This window comes from Labrus bergylta, chromosome 18 (genome assembly GCF_963930695.1).
Source record: "Labrus bergylta chromosome 18, fLabBer1.1, whole genome shotgun sequence".
In the NCBI taxonomy this organism is placed as follows: domain Eukaryota; kingdom Metazoa; phylum Chordata; class Actinopteri; order Labriformes; family Labridae; genus Labrus; species Labrus bergylta.
In genome coordinates this window covers 5,285,223-5,310,913 of record NC_089212.1, presented here as the reverse complement: position 1 = coordinate 5,310,913, position 25,691 = coordinate 5,285,223, and the positions used below count along the sequence as shown (strand labels likewise).

The 25,691-nt window shown below is 42.3% G+C and overlaps 1 protein-coding gene across 1 annotated transcript in view; it reads left to right on the top strand.

Annotated features, from left to right (window-relative positions):
• The window catches only part of crybg1a (crystallin beta-gamma domain containing 1a), a 49,385-nt gene that overhangs the window by 22,576 nt on the left and 1,118 nt on the right, over positions 1–25,691 (top strand). The window contains exons 2-22 of the mRNA XM_065966118.1: positions 433–574; positions 4,259–5,604; positions 7,052–8,148; positions 9,277–13,940; positions 15,025–15,063; positions 15,151–15,269; positions 15,567–15,744; positions 17,320–17,459; positions 17,878–18,004; positions 18,098–18,133; positions 19,445–19,590; positions 20,649–20,775; positions 20,938–21,083; positions 21,559–21,685; positions 21,813–21,842; positions 21,958–22,070; positions 22,662–22,794; positions 22,908–23,047; positions 23,742–23,865; positions 24,078–24,236; positions 25,052–25,214. Of these exons, the coding sequence (XP_065822190.1) occupies positions 433–574; positions 4,259–5,604; positions 7,052–8,148; positions 9,277–13,940; positions 15,025–15,063; positions 15,151–15,269; positions 15,567–15,744; positions 17,320–17,459; positions 17,878–18,004; positions 18,098–18,133; positions 19,445–19,590; positions 20,649–20,775; positions 20,938–21,083; positions 21,559–21,685; positions 21,813–21,842; positions 21,958–22,070; positions 22,662–22,794; positions 22,908–23,047; positions 23,742–23,865; positions 24,078–24,236; positions 25,052–25,214 (9,296 nt within the window). The remainder of the gene's footprint in view (positions 1–432; positions 575–4,258; positions 5,605–7,051; positions 8,149–9,276; positions 13,941–15,024; positions 15,064–15,150; positions 15,270–15,566; positions 15,745–17,319; positions 17,460–17,877; positions 18,005–18,097; positions 18,134–19,444; positions 19,591–20,648; positions 20,776–20,937; positions 21,084–21,558; positions 21,686–21,812; positions 21,843–21,957; positions 22,071–22,661; positions 22,795–22,907; positions 23,048–23,741; positions 23,866–24,077; positions 24,237–25,051; positions 25,215–25,691) is intronic.

The following is a 25,691-nucleotide window of genomic DNA, read 5'->3' as shown; positions in this document are numbered from 1 at the left end:
CATTGTCTGTCTCTCCTCTCTGTGTGTGTTTTTCCAACTCCATGCAAAAGGCAGAATAGAAATCGTCCCTGCGGTTCAGAACAATTTAATGTTCACCTGAGAACACAAACATGCTCTCACCGCAGACATGTGAACGTCACACACTAGAGTGTAGCAGGTTTTATTTCAATATCGCTCACAACTACCAGACCATATACTACGCTGTAGAAATAATTTTCAATCTTTAATATGTAAAGAAATGAAAAAGCGTTGTGTTAGAAATCTCCTCATTTACAGTAAAGTTTCACAACAGAGACTTTTATGGATTCATATTCCAACACAGTAAAAACATAAACACTGCATATTGAGAGGAGAAACAAAGGCCAGTGACATAACATCCTCTCTCTCTCCCCCTCTCTCTCTCTCTCCCTGTTTCCTGCCTCTCTCGACCAGGAGCTACGACCAGATCAGTATCTCCACAGAGTGCAGTTTCCGGACTGAATCGGACTGGGACCCTCACTCTGAGTCCACCTCCGTGATGAGCTTCGACATGAGTCAGCTGCAGGGCCCGCTTTCTCCCTCCAAGTTCTTAAAGGTTGGTTTTTTTATTACATCCTTTTCCTATTTTTCTCAACTTCAGGACAAAAACATAGAGGTTAGTGTGTGTGTGTGTTTATTTGAATGATACTGTGCAGAAGGACAGCATGTGCAGTGTAATACTTGTTTTTACAGCAAGTGTAAAGAATCACTTTTACATTTTAAAAATGGCTTTAGGCTCCATGAGCTTCATGTTGCAGTTATTCTATTTTAGTTGTTAAACCAAATGTTGTACTGTAGTTTTGTATCACACAATATAATTCACATTGACAGCCACATAGTTGGTCTAAGATCCCGACCCTTAAATTAGGAAAAAGATATAAACACAAACCAGGCTTAGATTGAAAGTGCAATGTCAGCAAGAAATGCCAAAGAAATCAAAATAGAAAAAGCATTTCTGCATTTCTGCTGGTTCTTCCTTAAATATATGCAACGTCGTTATATGATTCAGGTCTGTTTGTTCACTTTAGTTTCATCTAAAACTCTTTATGCTGTTTTTTTTTCTTTATCAGAAACACTAGTTGTTGGTCAGGGGATACCAAGTTTAAAAGAAATACATCATAGGAGATGTTTGAGCTCCACTGATGTAGAGAACGGGTTCCCAACCATTTTGGCTCCTTGCATTTAAGTAACGCTAACCCCCCCCCACACACACACTTCAGCGCCCCACCTATATGTGGGTGCTGCTACAGTGTTAAATGCTCAGTGATGGCACAGACTGTCACCAGGGACAACATGTCAAAACTGTGCTTCCCCTTTAAGGAAATGTGCAGGTAATCCAATGGGATGTCATCGTCCCGGGGGTTATTTTTTCAGCAGACTCAAACCTGTCAAACCTGCTCTCTGAGATCTGTGTCAGTGGGAGACGTTAAGAGAAGTGAGGGTGGAGAAGTGTAGAACTACAAGAAAACATGTTTGATGTCTTTGAGTTTGTAGCTGGCAACAAAAACATCGGCCTGTTCTGATCACACCTGTCCCTGAAATGTAAATGAACTCAACAACATCTTCCCCTGTGTGAGCCGTTTTATTACTATTACCTGTCGCAATCAGAGAGAGAAGCAGAGCTTTGGCTGACAGATAAGGAAGTGGGTCTGGCTGATAAGGTATGGCTGGAATAATCTCCACCTACCTTCATTAATCAATGCTATGAGTAAACACAAGGGGAATGCTTGGCATAGTGTTAATAGAAGGAGGACAGGGAGCCGCTCAAGACTTCAAACATACACCTGACTCAAGATACTTAATCCATGGTGTTATATCTGATGATCTCTGCTTCAGCGCTTTGGATTTGTGAATGAGTCGGAGCGACTCTTAAGGTACTGTATGGCTTTTACTGTATTTTAAAGCAAAACTGATGTGGTGGAGGGAGGCGGTTCAGCTTGCCGGTTTCATACTGTTTAGACATGAACTGGAAAACCCGCCCTCAGACTGTCTTAACCAGCTGTTTGCTCAGTTTAATTATCTAAATGTTTGACAATACCGGAGTCGAAACTGGTTTTTATGTCCGAAAAGGGCCGGGTCAGGAAAGGTTTTTGGAAATATACAGATTTAAGTTAACAGAGAAGTTGATTGCACATGTATTCACCTACTGGATAATGGCACCTTCGGCCCTTTTCACTGTAGACCTTTTATCTAAATAATGTCCTAAATGAGATTAACTAATACAACGTGAGTTCTCCATAAATCAAGGCCCAGCAGATAATGATGTCCTATTGGTTTACCGCACTTCAGAACGAGGCAGGGTGGGGTTTCTCTCCAACATGTCGCTCCACACCCTTTCAGTATCACTGGATTCTTTTATGCTTGTTTTTGCCATGTGAACCATCTTTCACAATCCCCCTTTTTTTTACACTCTTTGCCTGTGATGCAAATGGCCATGCCCTCGAGTCAGACACTTTGTTCAGAGGTGGGACTTTTAACTGTGGACACACACACACACACACACACAGAGCCAGGACTGCTTACCTGCATCTCCTTTCATAGTCCACTGAAGAACAAGGACTCTGGATTTTGTATTAAACTTTATGAGCACCTTTGTGACTGCTTTCAGACTTCTAAGGGGCCGTTTTTTAACGCCCGTCATCGGCTACTCTTTTGATCACAAGAACGAGAAATAATTTAACCATTTAGACTCCAGGAAGTGAAAATGGTATGTACCTGTTTAATCTCGCTGTGGTTCATGCTTCCTGTCCTAACATGTGCTCGTCTTACTGTTAGGTTTTGCAAGGTGTGTTTTTTGTTGGCATGGTGTGTTTTTCCCGCTCCGTTTAATCCTGTTAAAGAAGTGCAACGACGGAAATATGTTTTATAATAACTAACTTCACTGCTGTTTGGAAGTTGATGTTTGGCTCTGCTTGGATTCAAACGTGTCTTTTCGGCTTTAATCTGCTAATCTAATGTACAATTAGTATCTGTGATAATTGAAATGACCCTTGAGCTGAGTGTCATAGAAGTCATATGTTCATCTAGTTAGTCATTGGTAACCCTGACTGACTGATCGAGTGTACTTAATGAAGTGGGCAGTATGTAGGTTTATAGTAACAGACAACTCTGACTCCAATCCAAAGGAAGTCATTCCTGAAAGACATTAAGTTAAAGATAAGACACTACACGGTTTATATCTCACATAATTACTTGTTTTCTGTGCATTCGCCCTTTCTTTTCATCACTACTTCAATAAGTAATCAGTTATTTGAGACAACATGTTCATATTGAATTATTCATAAATCAACAAATGAATTGAAACTGAACATTTCTATTTAAGAAGAAGAAGAGGGAGCTATCCTTTCTTAACCAAACAACGGGGAAAATACTTTTTACACTTCATTATGAGGCGTGCTTCACACACACAGGCTGAAATATACACACACACACACAAACAGGATCGTATGGGCATGCACTAATGGAGAGATGTCAGAGAGAGAGAGGGGGGGGGGGGGGGGGGCTGCACACAGTGAGCACTCCTGAGCTGGTCAGGGTCTGTGCCTTGCTCAAGGGCACAGCGGCAGTGCTCAGGAATTGAAGTGGTCCCTCTGCGGCTACCTATTTTTGACACATTTTTAATAAATATGTTTTAGGTGAACAAGATTTCCTCACGTACCACTGCACCCGAGAGAGTTTTTCTTCCTAATACTCAAGGGACCCTGGGTCAAAACAGGAAGAAATGCAATTAAAAAAAAATAACTGTCGAGTATCCAATTTGACCAATGAGAATCGAGTATTCCAAAGTTGTGTGTAAAATACTGTTTATCAGGCGGCAAAGAAGGAGAATGATTACTTTAATACTGAATAAGTTAAAACTTTCTTAGCAGGGATAATGTCATCCTCTTTACACAAAACTTCTGTCAGAAACTGAAACAGTATTTTCTTCTTCTTCATACTTTTTAGGGCTGATAAGTTGCTTCAAAGATCGGCTTCCAATCTTTTAATAATAAGTAAATCTAAGGATTATGCCGAGTCTTACGTTTTAGTTTCCTTTTGATTTATTATTTCACAAAAGGGTATCTGGGATATTTTCAAATATATAGAAGAAACGTATAAATGACTTTACCCTGTCCAAATCAAAGTTGTTTACATGAGTTAAACATATCTGATAAAAAGAGACAATCACACTTAGTTATGTATTCTTTTCCGACTTAGCTTCCTAAATCATCTGGTCTCTGCCTCGTCTTTTCTCTTTCAGAACTCGGAGGAGAAGAAGGGCGTGATTGGTCGCATCAGCCACTTCTTCAGCTCCAAAAGGAAGAAGAGCGGCAGCAGGCAGCATTCAGGCGATCTGAGCACCCCGACATCCCCGACGTCCCCGTTATCTCCAAGTTCACCTCTGTCTGATCAGGAGGTCGGGCCAAGGACTCCAACTAATTCACGAAAAGACAGCGAGCTGACAGGACCTGATTATGCAGACATCACCAAAGCGGCAGATCTTGGGGACACCCTGAGCCTGAGCTCCAGTCCCAGCGGCTCGAGCATTGCTTCTCTGCTGGCAGACAGGAACAGCATTGGCCGCAGCAGTGTGAGAGAAGTGTATGTGCGCATGGTTAGCACAGGCAGCGACGAAAGGAATTCTGGGAATGCAACTCCCACCAATCTAGATTTTGCTGCGACTCAATTAGGGGACTCCGGCTCAGAAATCAGCTTCACAGACTCGGTGGTGGAGGAAGTGAGCAAGAGGCTGCGGGTCAGTTTGGAGGGAGATCTCCTGAAGCATACGGAGGATAATGCAGCTGACGAAACCACAATGTCGACACTTCAAAACCCCCTTTTAAAGCCAGTCGAAGCTTCAAAGTCACCTAACTTAACCTCTATTAGTTTAGCATCGAAGAGGTCTTCAGCAACAGTTGGAGAGAAGGGGCACAGCACTGCTTTGAGAGGGATAACTTTAGGCTCTCCGTCATCCACAGACAAGAGGAGGGGTCGGATCATCTCTTTGGAAACTGCAACAAAGATATTGAGCCCTTCACCTGAGAGTGAGCAAACGCCCCGAGGGGATTCTCCTGCCCAACTCCACAAAGCGATATGGGTGGAAACACACCTGGGACCGGAGGAGGAAGAGGAGAGGGAGGGGGAGGAAGAGAGGGATATAATGAAAGAAGAGGAGGAGGGCTTCAGAGCAGACTCGCCTCCCGTGCTGGCTATACCTGTCACGGTCATTCCTGAGGAGGATTTTGTTTTTCAGGAAACTGCCGACAGCCCTTCTACCCCCTCGGAGACTCGACGGTTCGCTGGTAGCCTGCCAGACTCAGACATCGCCTTGGCAGTGACTACAGAGGAGTCACAAACAAACTCAGAGCAGACAGAGGAGCTTGACGCTGGCACGCACCCAAAGCAAAGTTCACCTCAGGAGAGACGCAAATCGACAGAAATACGTGTGACACGCAAGACTGTGAATCTGCCTTCCAAAAACAAAGTTTATGCCCACATGGTGTACATTAGCCCCGAGCCAAGTTTGGACGGGAACGAACCGGCAGAAGAGGACAGCAGCAGCAGAGATTTATCTTCAAAGACTGCAAACACAACAGAGGAGAAACTGTGAGTATCTCTCTCCATTTGATTTTTCTGTGGTTACCACTCTGTAGTCTCTCTGATCCTGTGGGCAACAGAAAGCAGGAGAGCTAAAGACGGCTAATCCTGTGTGCAACCTGAGCTCTGAGTTCTCATGCGTCTTTGTACCAGAGGAGAACAATACAGGCTTAACCCGCACTGACGCACTGAAATATTCATATACAGCACATCTAATCATGTAAAAACAACATGTTATTCCTACAGTAGATAAAAGTCCTATCGGAAGAAACATGTGTTCATAATGAGGTTAAGATAATTTTATTTTTGTGACGTTTGGATTTGAATGAAGGGCTCCTCTGCTGTGTTTTCTCAAGGTGTACGTTCTCTACCTGAATGAGTTATTCATTACAAAACCTGACGAGCAACTGGCGTCTACAGTGTGTGTGCACTTTGTTTGATTTCAGTATGACATGTATACACATTAGACTGGTGCCTATAGAAAAAAAAGGCATGGCATACAATACATGCAGAAACTGCTACTGGAAGAAATGTGAGTGAACGGTGACCCTCCTGAAGTCGTATCGCATACGTTTCTGTGTAACTGCTGTGGATGGACATGCTAGAGGCAAGGCTTGGTTTGATTTATAGTTTCAAAACTACTTCAGGCGGATTCTTTCCATACCCTGAGTCCGGCCACAAAGTGTTTCACCCAAAGACTGTACATGAGGAGTGAACATGCATTCATTCTAATGGCTAACATGGACGACATAAAGCCTACATCTCTCTTGTTTTATTACCTCAGTCATGACGTTATGCTCTCAGTGACTTAGTTCAGCTCTTCTTGGTTACAGAATACATTTGGTTTTTTTTATATGTCACACATGGTCCGATTTAGAGTAAAATAGAAAATAAAGCCGGTTATGCGTTTAGGCATGGCAACCTGACACTGACAGCTACAGCAGCCTGTCAACCCAGATAGAGGCGAAGCAATGTGCATCTTCTTTTTTTAAAGCTGGCTTCATAAAACCAAGAAGGTGACGTTACTGTGTTTGCATTCACTTCTTACATACAGTCTGTGGTTTCAATGTTTGTCATCTGCTTCTGACACTTTGACATCACCCATTGTTTTTGCTAAGTTATTAAAGTTAAACAATCAATGCCCATGACAGATTCATCCTGGTATAATAAGCTGTAGTTATTGCTACAGAATGTTTATTAGTCTAAATAGCTAAGCGAATTTGTAGAACGTAGCTTCTCCTTGCTTGCTTGCAAACATGTCAGACGCTAGAACAAGTCTCAAGTGAACAACATGAACTGAGCCAGTGTTACATCAGAAAACTGCAGTTTTTTGTCTGTCTCTGGTGGTTTTATTTGTCAGCCTCAGAGGTTGCTGCTTGGTGTTCATGTGTGTTGCTTTAATTGAGTAACTGTAAACTATTTCTGTTAATGTTTCCCTCACTGTCTCCTTCTACAGACTGCCAAGCCTCCAAAACAACAATGATCTTCAGGAAGCAGAGCTGGGACCATTTCCAACAACAGATGAGACGACTCACTCTGACAGAAATACTCCTGAACCCTTAGTCGAAGAAAGAAAGGACTCTGAGGCCTCTGACTTGGATGAGGCCTCTTCATCCTCAGACATGTACAGAGCAAAGCTACAGGTGGTGGGGCCTGTGGTCGGAGGCCAAGGCACTGACCAGGCTTCACCCTCTAAACGAGGAGTTAAAGGAGCAGCAGAGAGTCGGCATACCACAGTAAGTGGAGCAAAGACCCCGTCCTCAGCAGCTGGCAGCAGGGCCAAGAATGTGACAACAAAGGCTAAGGCCTCCACGGAGAGCACAAAAGTGGGAACTTCCACTGATATGCTACCACAGAGGGAACAAAGCAATGAAAAAACTGCTTCTATGTTACCAACATTAAAAGAACAAAGCAGCAGTAGTACTTCAAGTGCAACAGGTTCAAAGTCTAAAATCCCAAAGAGGTCAACATCAGAGGCTGATGTGAAATCACCAGTGACACCAGATAAAGCATCAGTGGCAGAGGCCTCGGGGTCAGCAGTAACATCCAAACTGCAGAAACAACCCAGAAGCAAAGACGCTTTGAAATCCCCTGTCTCTCCAACCAAAACTGGCAGGAAACCAAGTTTTGAAGAAGCAAAGGGGGGGAAAGCTTCTCCAGGAGACATTTCTCCCGCAAAACTCAGGACAGGAACAAAGCTTCTTAAAGAGAAGGCAGATGAGGACAGCGACTCTGTAAACCTGGTAAATGGTGTGGTGAGAGACCACGAGGAGAGGAGAGTTAAAACACTATCCACGACTGACAGAGAAAGCCCGGACGTCAAAAAACGAGGGCAAAACCATCTGGAGAACAATGCCTCACCTAAGACTCGGTTACCGGTTTCGTCTCCAGCAAGAAGGAGGAATGCTAACATGACAATCGACACTAACTATAAAAAGACTACATCTGCTCAGACAGACTCAGAGAAGCAGAAGAAGCAGAGTCCAGAGCAGCAAGAAGTGGAGAGACCTGGGAGTGTATCTCCACCTCCGCTCCCTGAAAGTCCAAAGAGAGGTAAGAGACTTGAATCACAACATGGTGTTTTCTACACAGAAAAGAAAGAGAAACTGTAAGAAACAATAAATCATTTAGCCCTGTACACGTGTAAACATTATGAAGAAACATCTTGCTCCACATGTTCTCTCTCCACATTTCTTCCTCCTCTAACTCTATGTGTGTCAGAGCTGTTGTAAGAGGGCTGGACCCAGTGTGTGATGAAAGGAGGAGGGGGTGTAGATGTGAAGACCCAAAAAAGGATATATGTTTTTTTCAAGATTTATTTTTGGGCTTTTTGTCCTTTATTGTCGAGATAGGACAGTGGATAGAGTGGGAAATCAGGGAGCGAGAGAGAGAGTGGGGAATGACGTTGGTCGGATTTGAACCCGGCACTCCTGCTTTGAGGAATATAGCCTCTGTACATGGGGTGGTCACACTAACCACATCTCCACCAACTCTGTACAAAAAAAAGTATAACTGTTTGATTAAAATAGAAGGTGCGCCATGTACAGAGGACCTGGTCGCACAGGTTGCATTTTCGTCTTGCAGCTTGTCATCATTTAATGACCTGATCTGTCACCTGACATTTACCCTTTTTCTCAAGCTGCTCATCAAATAAAAGGCAAAAAGCTTAAAAATATACTTAAAAAAAGAAGGTGATTCTTCATGCAGAGAGGACTTTTAGTAGCTTCTCATGCTAATGTCATGTATTCTCTCTTGGAAAAGGGTCATTTGACAGTGGTTTAAAGAGTCAGAAAAGAACACTGTTTGACTGTAAAGACCCAAGTGAGCAAGTGAATGTAGGTTTCTGTGTTGTTCTGTGTCTGTTTTGCTCTAAAACAATTCAAGCACAGAGCACAGAGTTTGATAACTTAAACCAAGTAAGCTAAGTGTTTTCAGAAAGTCTTGAGGTATTCATGACATGTGGCATAACTAAGAAAGGGTTCAAACAAAAGAGGTTTAAGTGTAGAGTACACATAGCCTAAGTATCTTTGCTCTGCTAAGCTAAGCCAACTGGCTTTTGGCTCAAACCTCATTATCATCGTTTACTGTACAGAGTGGAAATGGTCAAAGCATAAAACGTGACAAGGAACTGTCTGGTTTTGGGGTTATTTTTGTTTTAAAATTGTATGTTTGTTCCAACAGGAAGCATGCTGTCACCAAGACCATCCAAAAACCTCTACAAAAGAAGAAACAGCACTGAAGAGAGACATTCACCCACACCTCGTGCGTCTCCTACATCTCGTGCCTCTCCCTCATTGCGTTCCTCTCCGACTCCCACCAAGCAAGAGAAAACTGCCTCATCAAGGCTCCCCAAACAAAGCGACAGCCCCAAACCCCCCAAGAGTCCAGGCAAGGATTCACTGGATCCCTTGTCACCTGTGAGCAAGCTTCCTACAAGAGGGCAGAGAAACTCCAACAAAGTCAAGTCCACAAAGCAATCAACTGAGAGTCCTGCGACCACACCCACATCCAAACAGAACTCAGGTCTGAACTCTCCCGCAGAGACGTCAGAGAGTGTCCTAGCCGATCAAGCAAACAATTCAATTGTGTCTACAGAGGAAGAAGAGGACACAAAGAAACTCACAGACAATCAATCCAGTGTCAGTAAAATCAAACAGAAAGGAAAAATGTTAGAGGAGTCAGAGGAGGACATAAGTAGTCCTTCACTTGAAGAGGTTTTAAAAATCCATCCCATAGATAACGATGATGTGGTTATCACAGGAAGATCTGAGGTAGAAATTACACCAGGACACAACGTATCCTCTGATAGTGAGGCTGTCAAAGGAAGCACAACAATGTCACCTGATTTAAATAATGCAAAGACAGGTAGCCAGAAAGAACAGGATGCAAACAAACAACAAACAAATGTTGTATCTCAGATCAAAAGCAATAACACCACAAAGAAACAAGAGACCGATTTTCCAACTAATACCTGCAAAGAGGAAGTAAAAGAAAAAGACATTACAGAGACAGCCCAGCTGATTGGTAACATAAAACCAGATGCAGTCCAGGTGAAAGGACTTGCAGAGCCAAATTCTGCAGAGTTGGCTCAGAACACAACACAAGCTCAGGAGGACGTAACTGATACGTCGGCCACACCTGTTGTTGATGACAGCATTCACTGTGACATAATGACTGATCAGGTGTGTGTTGAGCCTGGTAGCAAAGAAACAAATATGGCCACTTCTAACAAATGTGAAACCGGAGATAGTCACACTGCTAAGTTGGACTCAAAAGACCAAGATGCCGAGCAAAAAGACGTAAGTTCAACCTCGACCATCGCTGTTTCTGTTGATCCTAATCTGGAGAGTAAAGAGCAGCAAAAGGAGTTACTGAATGAAGCCACAGATCTTGTTCTTGATAATGAAAGAATGCCCACAGACAGCAGAGAAAATGTCAAAGATGTTAAGGTGGAGGAGAAAAGTAAAGAGGAGGTAGGCAGGAAACCAGTAGAGGCTTTGGACAATAAAACAGAAACTGGGGCTGCTTGTGAATCTCCCAAGAATGTTGAAAATCAGCCTGACAAAGAGCCTCTTTTAGTAGTTGGAAAAATTGAAAGAAAGGAGAAGGACTCCAAACCAAATGAAAGCCTGAATGAGGCAGCAGTGGAAAGCAATGAGTCACAGAACAGTTCCAAAAAGGAGCTCCAGGCCATAGCTAGCGAGGATAAAGCAGAGAAAGATATTACAGAACCAGTGAAACCAACACGTCTGTCATCCGAGGAGAAATGTGTACAGCCTGAATCAGAGAAGGAACCACAGTCAATCATTACAGATTCCTTGCGGGAGAATATGACAGAGGCAGCACAGGAAGGAAGTACAATGCAAGATAATGAGGGGAGTTTTGCAGAAACAAATAAGGAATGTGCAATCCTCTTAGAACAAAATGCAGAGATTGGAAACAAGGAAACAGATCAGCAGATTAAGGCATTAGCAGAGAAAAAAGAACCAGAGCCCAAAACACTTCAATCCAAAGGTGAGGAGGTTAGAATTAATGAAACAAATCAGGAGGACAAACACACTGACGTCACAAAGGAGAGTCAAACTCCTGAACTTAAAGATGTGAGCACAAAAACTGAAGTCAACAAAAAGGAGAGAGAAACAAAAGGGTCATCATTGAAGAGTTTGGAGAACAACAATTCAGGTGCTAACAGTGAAGTTAGCGTCCAGCAAGACAAGAAGTCTAAAGTTGGAAAAGACCAACCAGAGCCAGAGAAAAACAAACCAGCAAAATCCAGATCCAAAGCTCTCAAGAAAGAAAATGCTACGGAGAAGTCATTAGAAAGCCTACTTCCACAAGTGGATACCACTCAAAAAGTAGAGACAGTAAACGGTGAAACCAAGAGTGCTGAAGGTACCAGAGAAGAAGCTGAAACAAAGGATTCGTCTGTCAAGAGTTTGGTAAAAGAGACTGCAGCTGCTAATGCTAACATTGAAGTAAGCATAAAAGACAAAGAGTCCAAGATTAACACAGACCAAGTTGAGGACTTTACAAAACTTTCTGAAGACATTGCAACAAAATCTAAAAGTCCAAATGCCAACAAAGAACAGCAACCTGAGACAGAAAAGGCTCAGCAGAGGAGCAAAGAGAGCCAATCTTTACAGACGGACAGAGCTGAAAAACAAATAGCATTTAGCGGTGAAACCCAGAGTGCTAAAATTACAAGAGAAGAGGCCAAAACAAACAAACTGAAGAAGTCATTAGCTGTGAAAGATGACAAAATTAAAAGTCCAGAGATAAACAAATCTATAAAATCCAAAAGTCAAAATGCCTCTGAACGAAAGCAGCAACTTGAGAAGAAAAAAGCTCCAGAGAAGACATCAGAAAGTCCAGTTTTAGAAAGACAAAAACCAGCAGAAGAGACTGAGACACAAAGTTCATCAGTGCAGAGTTTAGTAAATGAGACACAAGTTACTGTTGGTAAAAGTGAAGTTAGCATCCAGCAAGACCAGAAGTCACTAACTGTTGGAGACATGACAAAACCAGCAACAGACAGTCAACCAAAGTCAACGAAATCTAAACATCCAAAAGGTATTGAAGAACAGAAATCAGAGACAGAAAAAGCTCTGGAGAGGAAAACTGAGGGCCGAGTCTCACCAATGGATTCAACTCAACAATCAAAAGCAGTAAGCAATGAAACCCAGAGGTCTGAAGTTACCAAAAAAGACACTCCAACAAAGGATCCAAAAATTGAGAGTTTAGTGAATAAGAATGCAAAATCAAACGCTATTAATGAAGTTCACATAGAGCAAGATCAGAAGACTAAAACTGTGAGAGATAAAGAGGAGATTAAAGAAGAGATCAAATCCCCTGAGACATCGAGTGCCTTGACAAATGTAACAGCAGCTGGTAAGACTGGTGAGAAACTGAAACAAAACCTCCCTAAAGAGATTGCTGCTGTTGAAAATAAAGTGGCAAAACAGGAGGATCAGCAGAAGACTGCATCAAAAATAGATGCCAAGAAAAAGTCAGAACCTATTTTTGTAGATGACGGATCTAGCAAAGGTTTGGGTGAACAAAAAGACGAGCCCTCCACAGTTTCAGACGAAGCTCTTAAAAGTTCTGATGCCCAGATGCAGGAGAGAGTTTCCAAAGACAAACCCCAAACCAAGAGTGGTTTAAAGCAGGAACTTCAGACCAAAGTACAAGAGAAAGCCGTCAGTGACCCTCAAAAGCCTGCAAGGTCAAAGGTCAATGGCAGTTTGACTCTTTCTGCTACAGAACAAGCATCTCAGATGAAGAAGGACTCTCCATCAAGCTGGTTGGATGTGGAGCATAATCAAAAACAGAAGAAAGTGCAAAGAAGAAAACTTGAAACTTCAGCCAGTGAGGACGACTCTCTTGAACCTGACGAAATCGACGACTTTATCAGGAGTATTAAAGAGGGCAGCATTCCTTTCTCAGCGCCTCCCAAGAGGCGCATTCGGAGAAAATCCCCGTCTCCACCTTTCACAATGCCGGCCATCAGAGAGGACCATTTTGAGAAAACGTTTGATCCAGAGGAGTTCCAGTTCGGCTTGAGATCATCGATCAAAAGTTTGAAGGATCCTTCTCCAGCTATGATGATGAAACAGAAAGCAGCGCAAAGGAAAGGACGTACCCTGGAGAAACACGAGCGGGATAATGGCATGCACTCATCTACAGGCAAAATGGAAGCGCTTGGTGAGACGGAAGGGAATGATGAAGGGAAAGAGGATGCAAATGTTGATGGGGAAGAAGGGGAGAAACAAAACAATGGAGAAGAGCCTTTGAAACCGAAGTCACGGCTTGAAAGGATGTCTATCCTCTCCGGCTTACTGAGTTCCCCTCGGTCCTCCAGGAGGACCAAAATGGAATCTACATTCGCCACATACGGTACGCTCTCATCCAACCAACAACAGGACCTGCCTGCGCCGGGACCACAGGGAGATGTTGCTTCACTTGCGCTTGGCGCTGGAGCAGATAAGGAGGGTGTGAAAGGTACAGATCAAGGCTCACTTGTGGGTGGTGGTGCAGGTAAAGCTAGTGAGTCAGCACTCAGCCACTCCTCTCCACCTCCTCCTGTGCCCTCGTTTGCTGAGATAAAGCTGCCTGATCATTTGGAGAAATACCTCAAGATGAACACAGGAGACTCAGAGACCTCGCGGCAATCTAATGAGACGGATGAACCTAAACTGAATCCTAAGGGGAGCGCTGAGATGGACCAGACCTCAACAGCTGCAGTACGGCATGTGGATGTAGGCATGAAGGGGCCTGCAGGACTGACTCCACCCAACATCTCCACCCAGAAAACTTCTAGAAATGGACTCTCTACTTCGAAGCCTAAGGTAACAATTGTTATAGATTAAATGAGGAGCTTTTATGGTTGATTGAGCTCAGATTTTCACTTTTGTAACAGCCTGGATGAGTTAAGACCTGCTAAGCTTTTACACAAAGCTTTGATCTGCTTAAGTGTATTTCCATGGTGAGGCGTCTTATTTGAAGATCCTGTTCTTTTATTTTGCAACAAAAAGACATGATTCATTTTGCAAGTGAGGACAGGACAAAGATGAATGCCCTCAGATTGGAATTAGGCACAGGTAGCCTTTGCCAAAATCATCTGAAGCTCAGCTCAGTAAGACATTTGCATCAACATGCAAATGGAGTAGAGCTTTGCAAAAAATCATGTTTGTATATAGACGAACAGTGTGAATGCTGCACAACATGTTCTTATTCCCCTTCATTTAGACCCTTTGCATTAACAGTTATTGTGGTTTATCTTCCTACATTATCCCAATGAACACCAACATATGTTAAGCATGAGTACTCTGGCAGCTTCAACATGATACAGATAACAAATGTAGAGTAAAGCGGGGGAGTATGTGGTATTGAAAAATTATCGTGATACTGATTTTAAAGTAGAGAATTTCACCCATTACTGTTGTTGGAGTAGAAGTATTTATGTTCGATATGACAATGAAAGGTAGTCACAAGTACTCCATCTAGAAATAGTTTTTTTTAGATTATCATACATTGCAAACCAATTTCATTTTTCAGAACTGTCTGCTCAGTAGTTGTGCTGCAGACAGCATTAAGTGTAAAACCTGAGCGCTAATTGATGCTAAAATACAAGAAGAAAACAGAGGTTTAAGGTAGTAGCTGCTAGCATACATGCTAGTGCGAATGCTAACTGGAGAAAATTGACCTCATAACAATTTTGTTACATTATAATTATTAACATTATTAACTATTATTTTAAGTGTTGTTTGGTAGCCAGGTTAAGAAGTTCAAATGACCACATTTCAAACAAAAAGGTGTTAAAAGACATGTTTCTATGTTTCTTTCATAAGGCTAGCCGTAGTGTCTGGAGAAGTGGTCTCTTATTAGAACAAAGGTTCGAGTTTTTAATCAAACTGTTGAATTTGCTTTCAGATACCTGCAGTCAGAGGGTTCCACAAAAGGCCTGGAAAGGTAAGATTAAATGTGTTAACTTGTGCTGTCCCACTGATAATTTGTTTGCTGCTTTATATGAATTGAAATGTCTGTTTCCACTTTCAGATTGTTGTGCATGAACTTGATCAATTTGGAGGGGAAGCATTTGAGCTCCACGGCGATGTAGAGGACGCCACCACGATGAAGCTGTCCCCGGTGATCTCAGTCAGAGTCATCAGAGGATGGTACGTGTCTCTGTGATAGTCTGAAGTCCCTTCAGGTTTAAATTCAAGTACATTTAAGGGTTTTGCTGGTACATTATAAAATGACACTACATAAAAAAATGAATGACTTCGCTGTACTTTCCTCATTCTAGTGCCATCTCCCATGATCCTCCTTGTTTTCTGTGTTTCTGCTTGTCCTTGTAGGCTTGTATCCAACAGAGACATCCATGGAGATGTCTAATTATCCCCTTCAGCTATCAGTTAAATCAAAATGATGTGAAAAGGTTTCTAACCCTGGTCATTTTTTTCCCCCCTCAGCTGGCTCCTTTATGAAAAACCGGGTTTCCAGGGTCGAACTATTGCCCTGGAGGAGGGTCCTACAGACCACATAGTGAACATGTGGGCAGAGGAGGGGACGCCAACAACATTAGACCAGATGGGTCAGCCTGTACCAACAGCACCAATGGTCATTGGCTCCATGCGCCTGGCAGTAAGGGTAAGTTATAGAGCTGTCTATCATACTGGATCTATATGTTGAGAGTTTTTGTATTTCCTTAAATGTTATTTTCCACCTGGAGTTACACAGTAAAGGTGCATGTGATATCTCTGGATTTTAATATAGGGTCATGTATAAACCTAAATACTGCTGTGGTATACACAAACTGAGGTTATTATTACATAAGACAATTCCTGTTATAACTCATAGTCTTAACAATGTTACGCCCTTTGTTCACCAAACCTTCTTTCTCCTGAGGCCAAAATTGTTTTGGTCTGTGCCATGGGAGTGTTACATTTTTACACTATTCTACTAACGGCAGCAGTGTAACAGGGGACTTGGTTGTAGAGAGGTGAAATGTTTGACCTTGGGTTGTCACAGTCACTTTTTACCAGGACAAATACCTTAACCGTCATATCCTGCATGTACAGTGCACTCAAATATACCAAATATAGATGTGTATCCTTCCTGTCTTCTTGTCAGCTTTAGCATACCTTCATCAAGAGCCATGTTGGGGGCACATTCTCTTTAGATAGTGTACCGCACGGATACAATGGCAACTACATTAAGCCAGATGCTACAAATATCTCAGTTAAACAACTCTGCATTCAACATTCAAAAGGGCTTCAAAGCAGTCTCATATGAGTGTTATGAGATGCACACTGCACTTGAAGGCTGCAAAAAAACTCTAATCAAAACACACCCTTTCAGTTAAAGTTCTTGCATGGCTGCTTGTGTGTTAACGTTATATATATATATATACATATATTGGGGCTTTTTCATGCCTTTATTGTAGAGACAGGATAGTGGATAGAATGGATATCAGAAAGAGAGAGAGAGAGAGAGAGAGAGAGAGAGAGAGAGAGAGAGCGAGAGAGTGGGGACTGACATTCAAGAGACCAATACTTTATCAGGATTCTCATACCAACAAAGCAATCCATCACTAAGAACTGGCTTCTGACTGGAAGGAAGGAAGAAGATTTTGCAAAAGGAGGGGGGAAATGGCAAGCAATTCAAACTATACAGGAAATGAGGAGTAAATGCTGTAAAGCTAAAATGTAGTCCTCATCCACCCCACACGTCCAGTCAATATGTTACTGTAACCCCCCCGCTTATTATCTTTCTCTTTTTTCCTCCTCTCCGAATCCCTTTTCTTATATTGTATTAAACCTTTAACTTTACTCTTTTCAATGTTTTTTCCATATATTCGATCAGTGTTAAAACCAGATACAAATATAAATTGAAAGAACAAATTAAAATAATGTTTTGGAGTATTTTTTTTTCCAATTCTCCTCATAAAGAGCAATAACGTGAAAGCTCAGATATAAAAAATATAATCGGAAAACTGGAGTAGAGTGAGACTTTTTTTAAATTACAAAATTTAAATTCGTACTGATTGTTCAGAAAAGTGAAAAAACCAAAGCATGCTTCTGAAAAAGGAGAAGAGTGCCTTGTTTCTTCACTCTGTTTGAATTCTTGTGTTCCCCACCAAACAGCACCTTCACAACACTTTGTTTTAACATCCGAGCACTCCAGACTCCCGATGTCTCACTGATTGTTATTTGTGTTTCACAGGACTACAGCATACCCCGTGTTGACCTGTATACAGAGGTCAATGGGTTGGGCAGGATGTCGTCTTACTGTGATGACACCGTAGAGATCGGCTCTTATGCAATCCCACAGACCACCGGATCCATTAAGGTCCACTCTGGAGTGTAAGTTCACACGACATAGTGGCCTCTTTAGTGGCACTAGATTTAAATGATCAGAAAATGAAAAATCCATTGTTGGTGGCAGCGTCATACTATCTAGTAACGTCCAAGCTAACACAGTTAAAAACTTTGCAAAGTCTGTACAGGACAGAGTCCATGTGCAGCATCTGTTCTCTAAGAAGGAATGCACGCTGCAGGCCGCAGCTTGTGGTTGTCAGAGTTTTAACTGCTGCTAGTTATTGATGGTTAGCACTAACATTTTTTAGAACTATACTTCATTATACAAGAGGAAAAGACAGAGTACAGTGAGGAAATAACTCTTAAGTGTCACACTCAGGTTCTTACCCTCTCTCCTGTGTGTGTGTGTGTGTGTGTGTGTGTGTGTGTGTGTGTGTGTGTGTGTGTGTGTGTGTGTCCTCAGCTGGCTGGTGTACACTGATCCTGGCTTTGGAGGATTTGTAGGAGTGCTGGAGGTGGGGGAGTTCCCCTGCCCAGAGACCTGGGGTTTCCCTCAGCCTTTCATCGGGTCCCTCAGACCCCTCCGAATGGTACACTACAACAAAGACAGATATATATGTTTGGACTACATTCATCCATTCTCATGTTTCTATGTCTGAAAATCATGTTTCTCTTCTTCACAGGGAGCAATAAAAGTGGAGCATCCCGTTGAAGTCAAGGTGTGTACTGCACTTCATCACACGTGTTTCCTCTATCAATATCAGATGTTCATAGAAAGACACACAGAGAGCAAATGAACAACACAAAGTCCTGAGTATTAGTTACATGTGCTAACTCACGCTTAGAGAGTCTTATTTAGAGGCAAAACAACGGTGAGAGAGGGAAGTGAATCCAGTGCGATCCCAGAAGTGGAGCTGATTAATGATGTAAACTGCTTGATAAGGATTATTGGAGCATTATGTTTCAATGTTTGGGGTTAGGGTTTAAAAGGGTTTTTAAAGACAGTTTAAGACTCTCTAATGATTTTAGTTAGACGCCCTTCTTCTTCTTCTCACCCGTCTACCTGCATTCACTCTGCATGTGCGTCAGAGAAGAGTACACCACAAGCTAACGCTGTGATCTTGTTATACCAGAATGTCGGGGGAAATGTAGTTTGATGTGGTGAATGGTGACAACGATGTTCTGTGCTTCTCATGCATCCCTCATAGATTTATTATGTACCAATAGTGGCCAAGCCGGTTTTCCACTCTGGCTTTAAATAATATAGATAATTAAAATGCAAAACATTTCCAGTAACCCTTTAACTACAGGAACTAAACGAGGAACTTAGTCTGTTTCAAATATTCCCCCTACAACATCCAAAGCAGTGTGAACTTCACTAGTCACACCTGAGGGAGAGCCATCCTGTTTTATTTACTGCTGTGTGGCTTGAATTTAATGTAATGAATAAATAAAAAATCAGATGAGAGAGAGTGGAAACTGCAGAGAACCTACCTTTAATTTAAGTGTTAATAAACAACATGTGAAACAACACCTTGTATAAGTACAAGCTGCACCCATAACTCCAGTGTTTGTTAATGAAGCTGTACACAAACTGAACTTACTGCAGTATGTATGACTGACTGATCAGTGAAGTGCAGCCCTGAAAACTGTCCAGGCACATGGGTCATAAAGTACCAACCAGCATACATCGCACACCCGGAAGTGAACTACAGGATTTAGAGCTGACCCCCTTGTTCCTCCTGTAGAAACTGGGCTAAAGTTTGTCCAAATGGAAAATTTGTGGAGCAGTTCACACTTTTATTGCATGCCTCCAGTATTCTGCCACCTCTCAGCCTGCAGTCTGTACTTACAACCTTTGCTCCTCTTTGACAGACACATGTAAAGATGTATTATCACTGTAGTTTGTGGAATGAGTGGTATTCTTCCTAAGGACACATAAACACACACGCTCACACAGTAACACACTTAAAGGCCTTTGCTTTAACTAAAACTCATTTTGAACTCCTTCCTCTCCTTTGACCTCTCAGGCTTTAGTGTTTGAGAAACCAAACTTTGAAGGGGAGTGCTTAGAGGTGGACTGTGACGTGTACGACCTTCAAGACGAGCCGGACGAGGAAAGCAAGAGCAAGAAGACGCTGTCTGCAGTGGGGTCTATGAAAGTACTCGGTGGTCTGTAAGTACATGTTTAGGTTGAAAAAATGAGCCAAAGATTAATCAGCGAATCATCAGAATGTTATGCAGACCATGCAAATAATTTGGTATTCACAGGTTAAAGAAGTTGATACATTTCTTTGTCGTTGCATCAATTTTGGAAACAAAAACAGGAGTTTGTATTTTTATTATTCAAAGAAAACACAAGAGCTGAACGATGGTTCTACTTATGTTGTAATCATTCCTGGTTTATACTTCAGTTTATTGTCTGTGCTGCATTTTAAACACGTTACATTTAGTTTTTTTAAAGGATTTTATTTGGCTTTGTTAATATTGAGAACAGCTTCTTACTGAGATGACTTTGTGATTGCAAAACAGCAAAAGAGTCTTTTGAACAGTTATCTTTAAAGTGGAATTTAAGGTCGTCATGTTCATTACATTTTTTATTTTACATTTCGTATGATTCCCGAGGGGAAATTCTGGTTTACACTCTGTTATTGAGGGACATGCTTCTCACACACACACACACACACACAGACCAGACCTGTGGACATGCATTAACTGCAACACAGGGAGGGTGCCACAGCTGTTGGGGTTTGGTGCCTTGCTCAAGGGCACCTTAGTGGTACTCGTGAAGTGACCCATCACCTCTTCAGCTACCACACCAACTTCCATATTATGGAATATTAGGTTCCCAACCTAAGTCCCTACAGACTGAGCTACTGCCTGATCTGTGGGATGAATTTTGTCATCACTCAAAGATGATGTAATGAAGGCCTGATGTTCTCGTGTTTTTATAGAAAGGGGACGTTAACAACAACAAAAAAGTGAAAAAAAATTACTTAAGGAACAAATTGGGCTGTATAGTTTTTTTTAACAATGGACTCTGTATTGTCCCTGATTTTCTCAACCGCTGCTAAAAAAAAAGACTTAAGAAGATTAGGGGGTTTGGATTGAGATTAAAGGTTAAATCTACCAAGAGGTGTGTTGAACAAACGTGTGTTGGGAGGATTTCCTTCTTCTTGGTGGTTATTACTGAAATGTGAACTTGTAGCTAATACCTTTTGTTTGTGGTCACAGCTGGGTGGGCTATCAGGAGTCGGACTTTGAGGGCCAGCAGTACATCCTGGAGGAAGGGGAGTATCCTCACTGCAGCGACTGGGGAGGAGCTGAGGACGGGCTGCAGTCTCTGCGGCCTGTACGCTCAGTAAGTATCACCTGGAATGACACATCAACAGGATGATATGAATCCTGTTTGATCTTGTCTCAGTCTTCAGGCTTTAAACATTCATTGCTGCAGCGTTGAAAGGTAGAAAACTGGCTCTTAACTTTCGAATCATTTTTTTTTACGTGCCATTCTCCCCTTAAGGACTTCCTGTCTCCTCATGCTAAACTGTGCAGTGAGCCACACTTCAACCAGCTCGGGCTCAGCATGGACCTGCTGGGTCCCGTCATCAACATGGAGGACACCGGCTACGGAGTCAAAACTCAGTCCGTAAACATCATGGGAGGAGTGTAAGTGGGAAAAAAAAAACAAACAGATTAACGATTTTATCTGTGTATTGTTCACACCCTTTTAGTGTTAGGGTGTGTCTGAGTTTCTCACCAAGACAGGACAGATCCTCCTGTTACTGCACACACACATACACACACACACACACACACACACACACACACACACAGGCTCACATACAGCCTAAGAGGAAATGTAACAGCATGATAGATGTTTTGTGTAATTGATGCGTCAGGTCTGATCAAGGATGAAAAGAATCTGTATTCTTTTGAGGGTATTGGTTTACACTGACGGGCGACTTATGTTACTATGAAACTTATACATTACGAGTTTATTTTAGAGTTCTTGTTATTCTAGTACAGAAGCTTATTTTACCTACAGTAGGACTTCCCAAACTTTTTAGCCCGCGAACACCCAAAGATTATTTTCATTGTCGTCTTGTATCTTAATTTGTTTTGTTTTTTGTTTCCCTGGCAGGTGGGTGGGCTTTGAGAACCCTGGATTCAACGGGGATCTCTACGTCCTGGAGAAGGGACTCTATACGAGCTCAGAGGACTGGGGAGCCCGGAACCCCAAGATCTCATCCGTACAGCCTGTCTTCCATGTAAGTAAAACATGTGTAGGATCAGTGAAAAGAAGAGTGTCTGCCATTGTGATGAGAATCTAAAAACAGCCAGCCAACTTTTTTTTTTTAAATCTGATGTTTAACCTTCCTCCTGTCTGCTCCACAGGACTCTCCGATGGGAACTCCAAAATTCAAGGTATCATTTCATCCATTTAAGCCTTGATATAAAACATATTGACACATTTTCCCCTCACCATGAAGGGTCTCTATTCCAGCGGGGTCACTTAGTTCTGTTGCTACATGTGTTACAGGTGAAACTGTATTCTGAGCCGGACTTCCAGGGGAGGCTGGTGGCTCTGGAGGAGAGCGCAGCAGCTCTGGATGAGGACTTCATACCCAGGTCCTGTAAGGTGATGGCTGGCAGGTAGGCACCAATTCATCCAAACACTGCCTGGAACGTCCAGTGACTCTCTGGGCATCGTTTATCAGACATGATCAAACAAAGCTCTCTTGTGGTTTAAAGGGGGTATTGCAGTTTAACCCAAAAGGGGTCTAAATGACTAATGGATGCAAACTGTTTAGGAATTGCATCTTCTTTCACACATTCACTCCTGACAAATTCTAGGAAATGTTAGGACAGCCTGCTGTGACATTTCTCAGAGTTGTCCTCTCACACATGTCCCTACCAGCAGGCGATTTTCCCTGTCTGTTTATTATATATTCAAGATGGCGGATCAAGCAGCAGCGTCTGATCCTACGATGTTTGCTATGAGTCTGAAAATGTACCAACATTTTCAGGACTCTTGTGCATGTGTGAAAAGGCTTTTACATTGATCAGGGGCATTTCCCCCAAAGACTGCATGTAACAAATGTCTAAGTGTCAGTTGCATCCTGAAGTTGGAGAAGTGTTCCTGCCCCTGGCACAAAGAGGGAGGGTAGTTATTGGTAACGTGAAGAACAATTTGACAGTGATGTTATGAGTGTAATGATGTGTGTGTGTGTCTCTGTGTGTCAGCTGGGTGGCTTATGGAGGAGCACAGTTCACAGACCACATGTACGTGTTGGAGGAGGGAGAATACCCCAACACAGAGGCCATGGGCATCATGTCTTCAGAATCCACTTTCTGTTCCATACAGACCAACAGACCTGTGAGTACTTTCTGTGTGATTTTTAAAAAAAAGCCACCCTGCCTAACTGATAATAGAAGCGTGATCAATAGATGAGACATGTTATGAATTCTCTGTTTTTGTCTTTTTGTCAGGAGCTTTCTCTGCCCTCCATCACGTTGTTCAGTAAGGAGGGCTGCAGAGGTCGCAGGCTGGTGTTGAGTAGAGGAGCTGTGAACCTGCTGCGGGACGGCCTGGATGCTCGCATACGCTCCCTGGTGGTGGAGGGAGGAATGTACGACACTGCATTTTAAATTTCTACTACCATCTTGTTTAGTATCTTTGAACTGTAGGCATAACAAGTACTGGGAATACATGAATAAATCAGAACATAATGACATCAGTAAATATTAGAACTGGCCTGAAATTAAAAAAAAAAAAAAATCTACTGTCCGGCTAAGATGACACTCTGTGTAGAATCGTGTTGAATAGAAGGTGGCTGGATGAAACCTCAGCTGACATAGTTGACTTATTCGTTCTGGTAAACATTTTAAGAAGCATCATGTTTCTGCGTCTGCTTGTTTGTAACAAGCAGTGGAATAATATATACATTTCACTACAGGAGAGACTTAATGGGGTTTTTTGGGGGGAAAGGGTATCTACAGTATCTGCAATCGTCAAGAAATCAGTCAGAGATTATGATCATATCAGATATGAGTAAAAATCCCTTTGTGGAGTCCTAGCAGGTAATCTGTGTCTTAAAAGAAAAGCTGCGTCATTAGCATTCAAATCACATAAACTCAACAGAGACAGAGTGTTGAATTTAGGGAATTTCACTCTTCAGTTGTGAAAGGGAACCACCCTCAATATATTTGTGTAAACACAAAAATCACATTTTTAAGTAATGATTAAAAAGTAATACATGGAGCTGAGCTGGGGGTTTTTTATTTCAAGCTGAGCTAACACACGGCTGACTGTCCTCTCCTCAGGTGGGTGTTGTATGAAGGCAGTAACTACAGTGGTCGACAGCTGCTTCTGCAGCCAGGTGAAGTGCTTGATTTGTACAAGATGAGCGGCTGGCAGCGAATAGGATCCCTGCGTCCGCTGATCCAGGTACGAGACTATCATGTGGTACAGGTCTTTAAAAACTCAAAGTCTCATACACTGACTAAGTTATTGTCCCTGATCCATCTATTTTGATTCTCCCATGTAAAATAATTCAAATATGAGGAAGATGTGATAGATAAAACACAAACTAAAACACTTACTCTCATGTATTGTTGAATCAACTCTCCCCATGTGGTGTTGAATGTTTCCCTCCACAGAAGCAGATGTTCTTCCGTCTGCAGAACAGGGAAACAGGATGTGTGATGTCACTGACAGGAACTCTGGAAGACATCAAGCTGATGAGGGTTCAGGCTGTGGAGGAGACTGGAGGGGTGGAGCAGGTCTGGGTCTATCAGGACGGGCAGCTTACCTGCAAGGTACAACACACAAAACTGCTAATGCTCTAAACCCACATGAGAGGAAACTCTTACCAAAGCACACGGGGGACGACAAACAGAGCTGTGTGCACTTCAAAGGATCATTTGAGTCATTCAGCTCGACTCAAAAGATGCAGCGCTTGTCATGTAATTCTTCAAACAGATGCCACTGATGAATCAAAAGTGTTTCATTAACAGAGACATGAAATCTAAATTTCAGCTTTTACCCTGAGACTTTTGGTTGCACAGCCGACAGTAACGACGTCTGAGCCCTAAATGTTCTACATTTTGCACACAACGTTTATTCATTTCTAAACAGCCGTCACTTTTCTGTAGGAACTGCTGCACCACTTTAACATATGCAATACTTATTGTGTTCGGTGTTGTTATTGTAAGTGGCTGTGTACATGAAAACAAGGGCGTGTTCAGGACAGTATGAAAGGCAGGAAGATAGCTTGATTTCCCAACAGACTCAGTATTTATTATAAAGGTGGCCTCCATCAAAGAGAGGTTTGTTTGTGTTCCTGTCTGTTGTCTTCCAGTCGGCTGCAGATCTAAAGACGTGTAGACTGCTTTCTGTGCAGTTTGGTGGGAAATGAAGCAACAAGTCAAGTCTCAAGAGCGTAGCTAGAAATGTAACCTGAAGACTTTCTTTTCAAAGTGTCTTAAAAAGGCTTTTATAGTCTGTCACATGTGGTAAACGATCATCAAGCACATTTACCATATCAGTTTGACCAGTCTCTAATGACTAAAGTGCATGCTGCTGGAGACATTTATTGCTCACTCACTAATGCCTCTTCATCCTGGTCCTCCAGCTGGTGGAGGACTGCTGTCTGGAGACCTCAGGCAGTGTGTTGATGGCGGGCTGCCGGCTCTGCGTTTCCCCCGAGAGAGGAAAAGCAAACCAGCTGTGGAACATCACTGCAGACGGCCTGGTGCGCTGCCACCTCAAACCGGACCTGGTCATGGAGGTCAAAGGTCAGATATCAGAAAGAAATCTTTGTCAAGTTAAAGTGCATAGAATTAAAGAATATAAAAAAAATGTAAAGAAGAAAGGTTAGACTTCCCTGTGTAGTACAACTCCAGTATATGGGTGAGACCAAATCCTAATCCAACAGCTCCCTCTGCTGGTGTGTTGAGGTGGTGCAGTGACAGGATATATCACAATTTACCACCTGTTGTCAATAGTCTAATTTGTTTAATTTGTTATACACTGATGTTTTAATTAATGCTTTTTGAAAGAGGGGCAGATATAATAAGATTAGTCTTCTTTCTGCTCCTTTTCATTTCATTTATGTTTGTTTGTTTTTTCCTAACTTTATTGTTTGTTTGAATGAAATAAAATTCAAAAAAATTAAAATGGACCTAATTCACAGAAAATTGGGCAGCTATTGGACCAACTTATCCTGCGCAAATGACAAAACATGCTCCCCTAACTGCACTGCCCTAACCGCA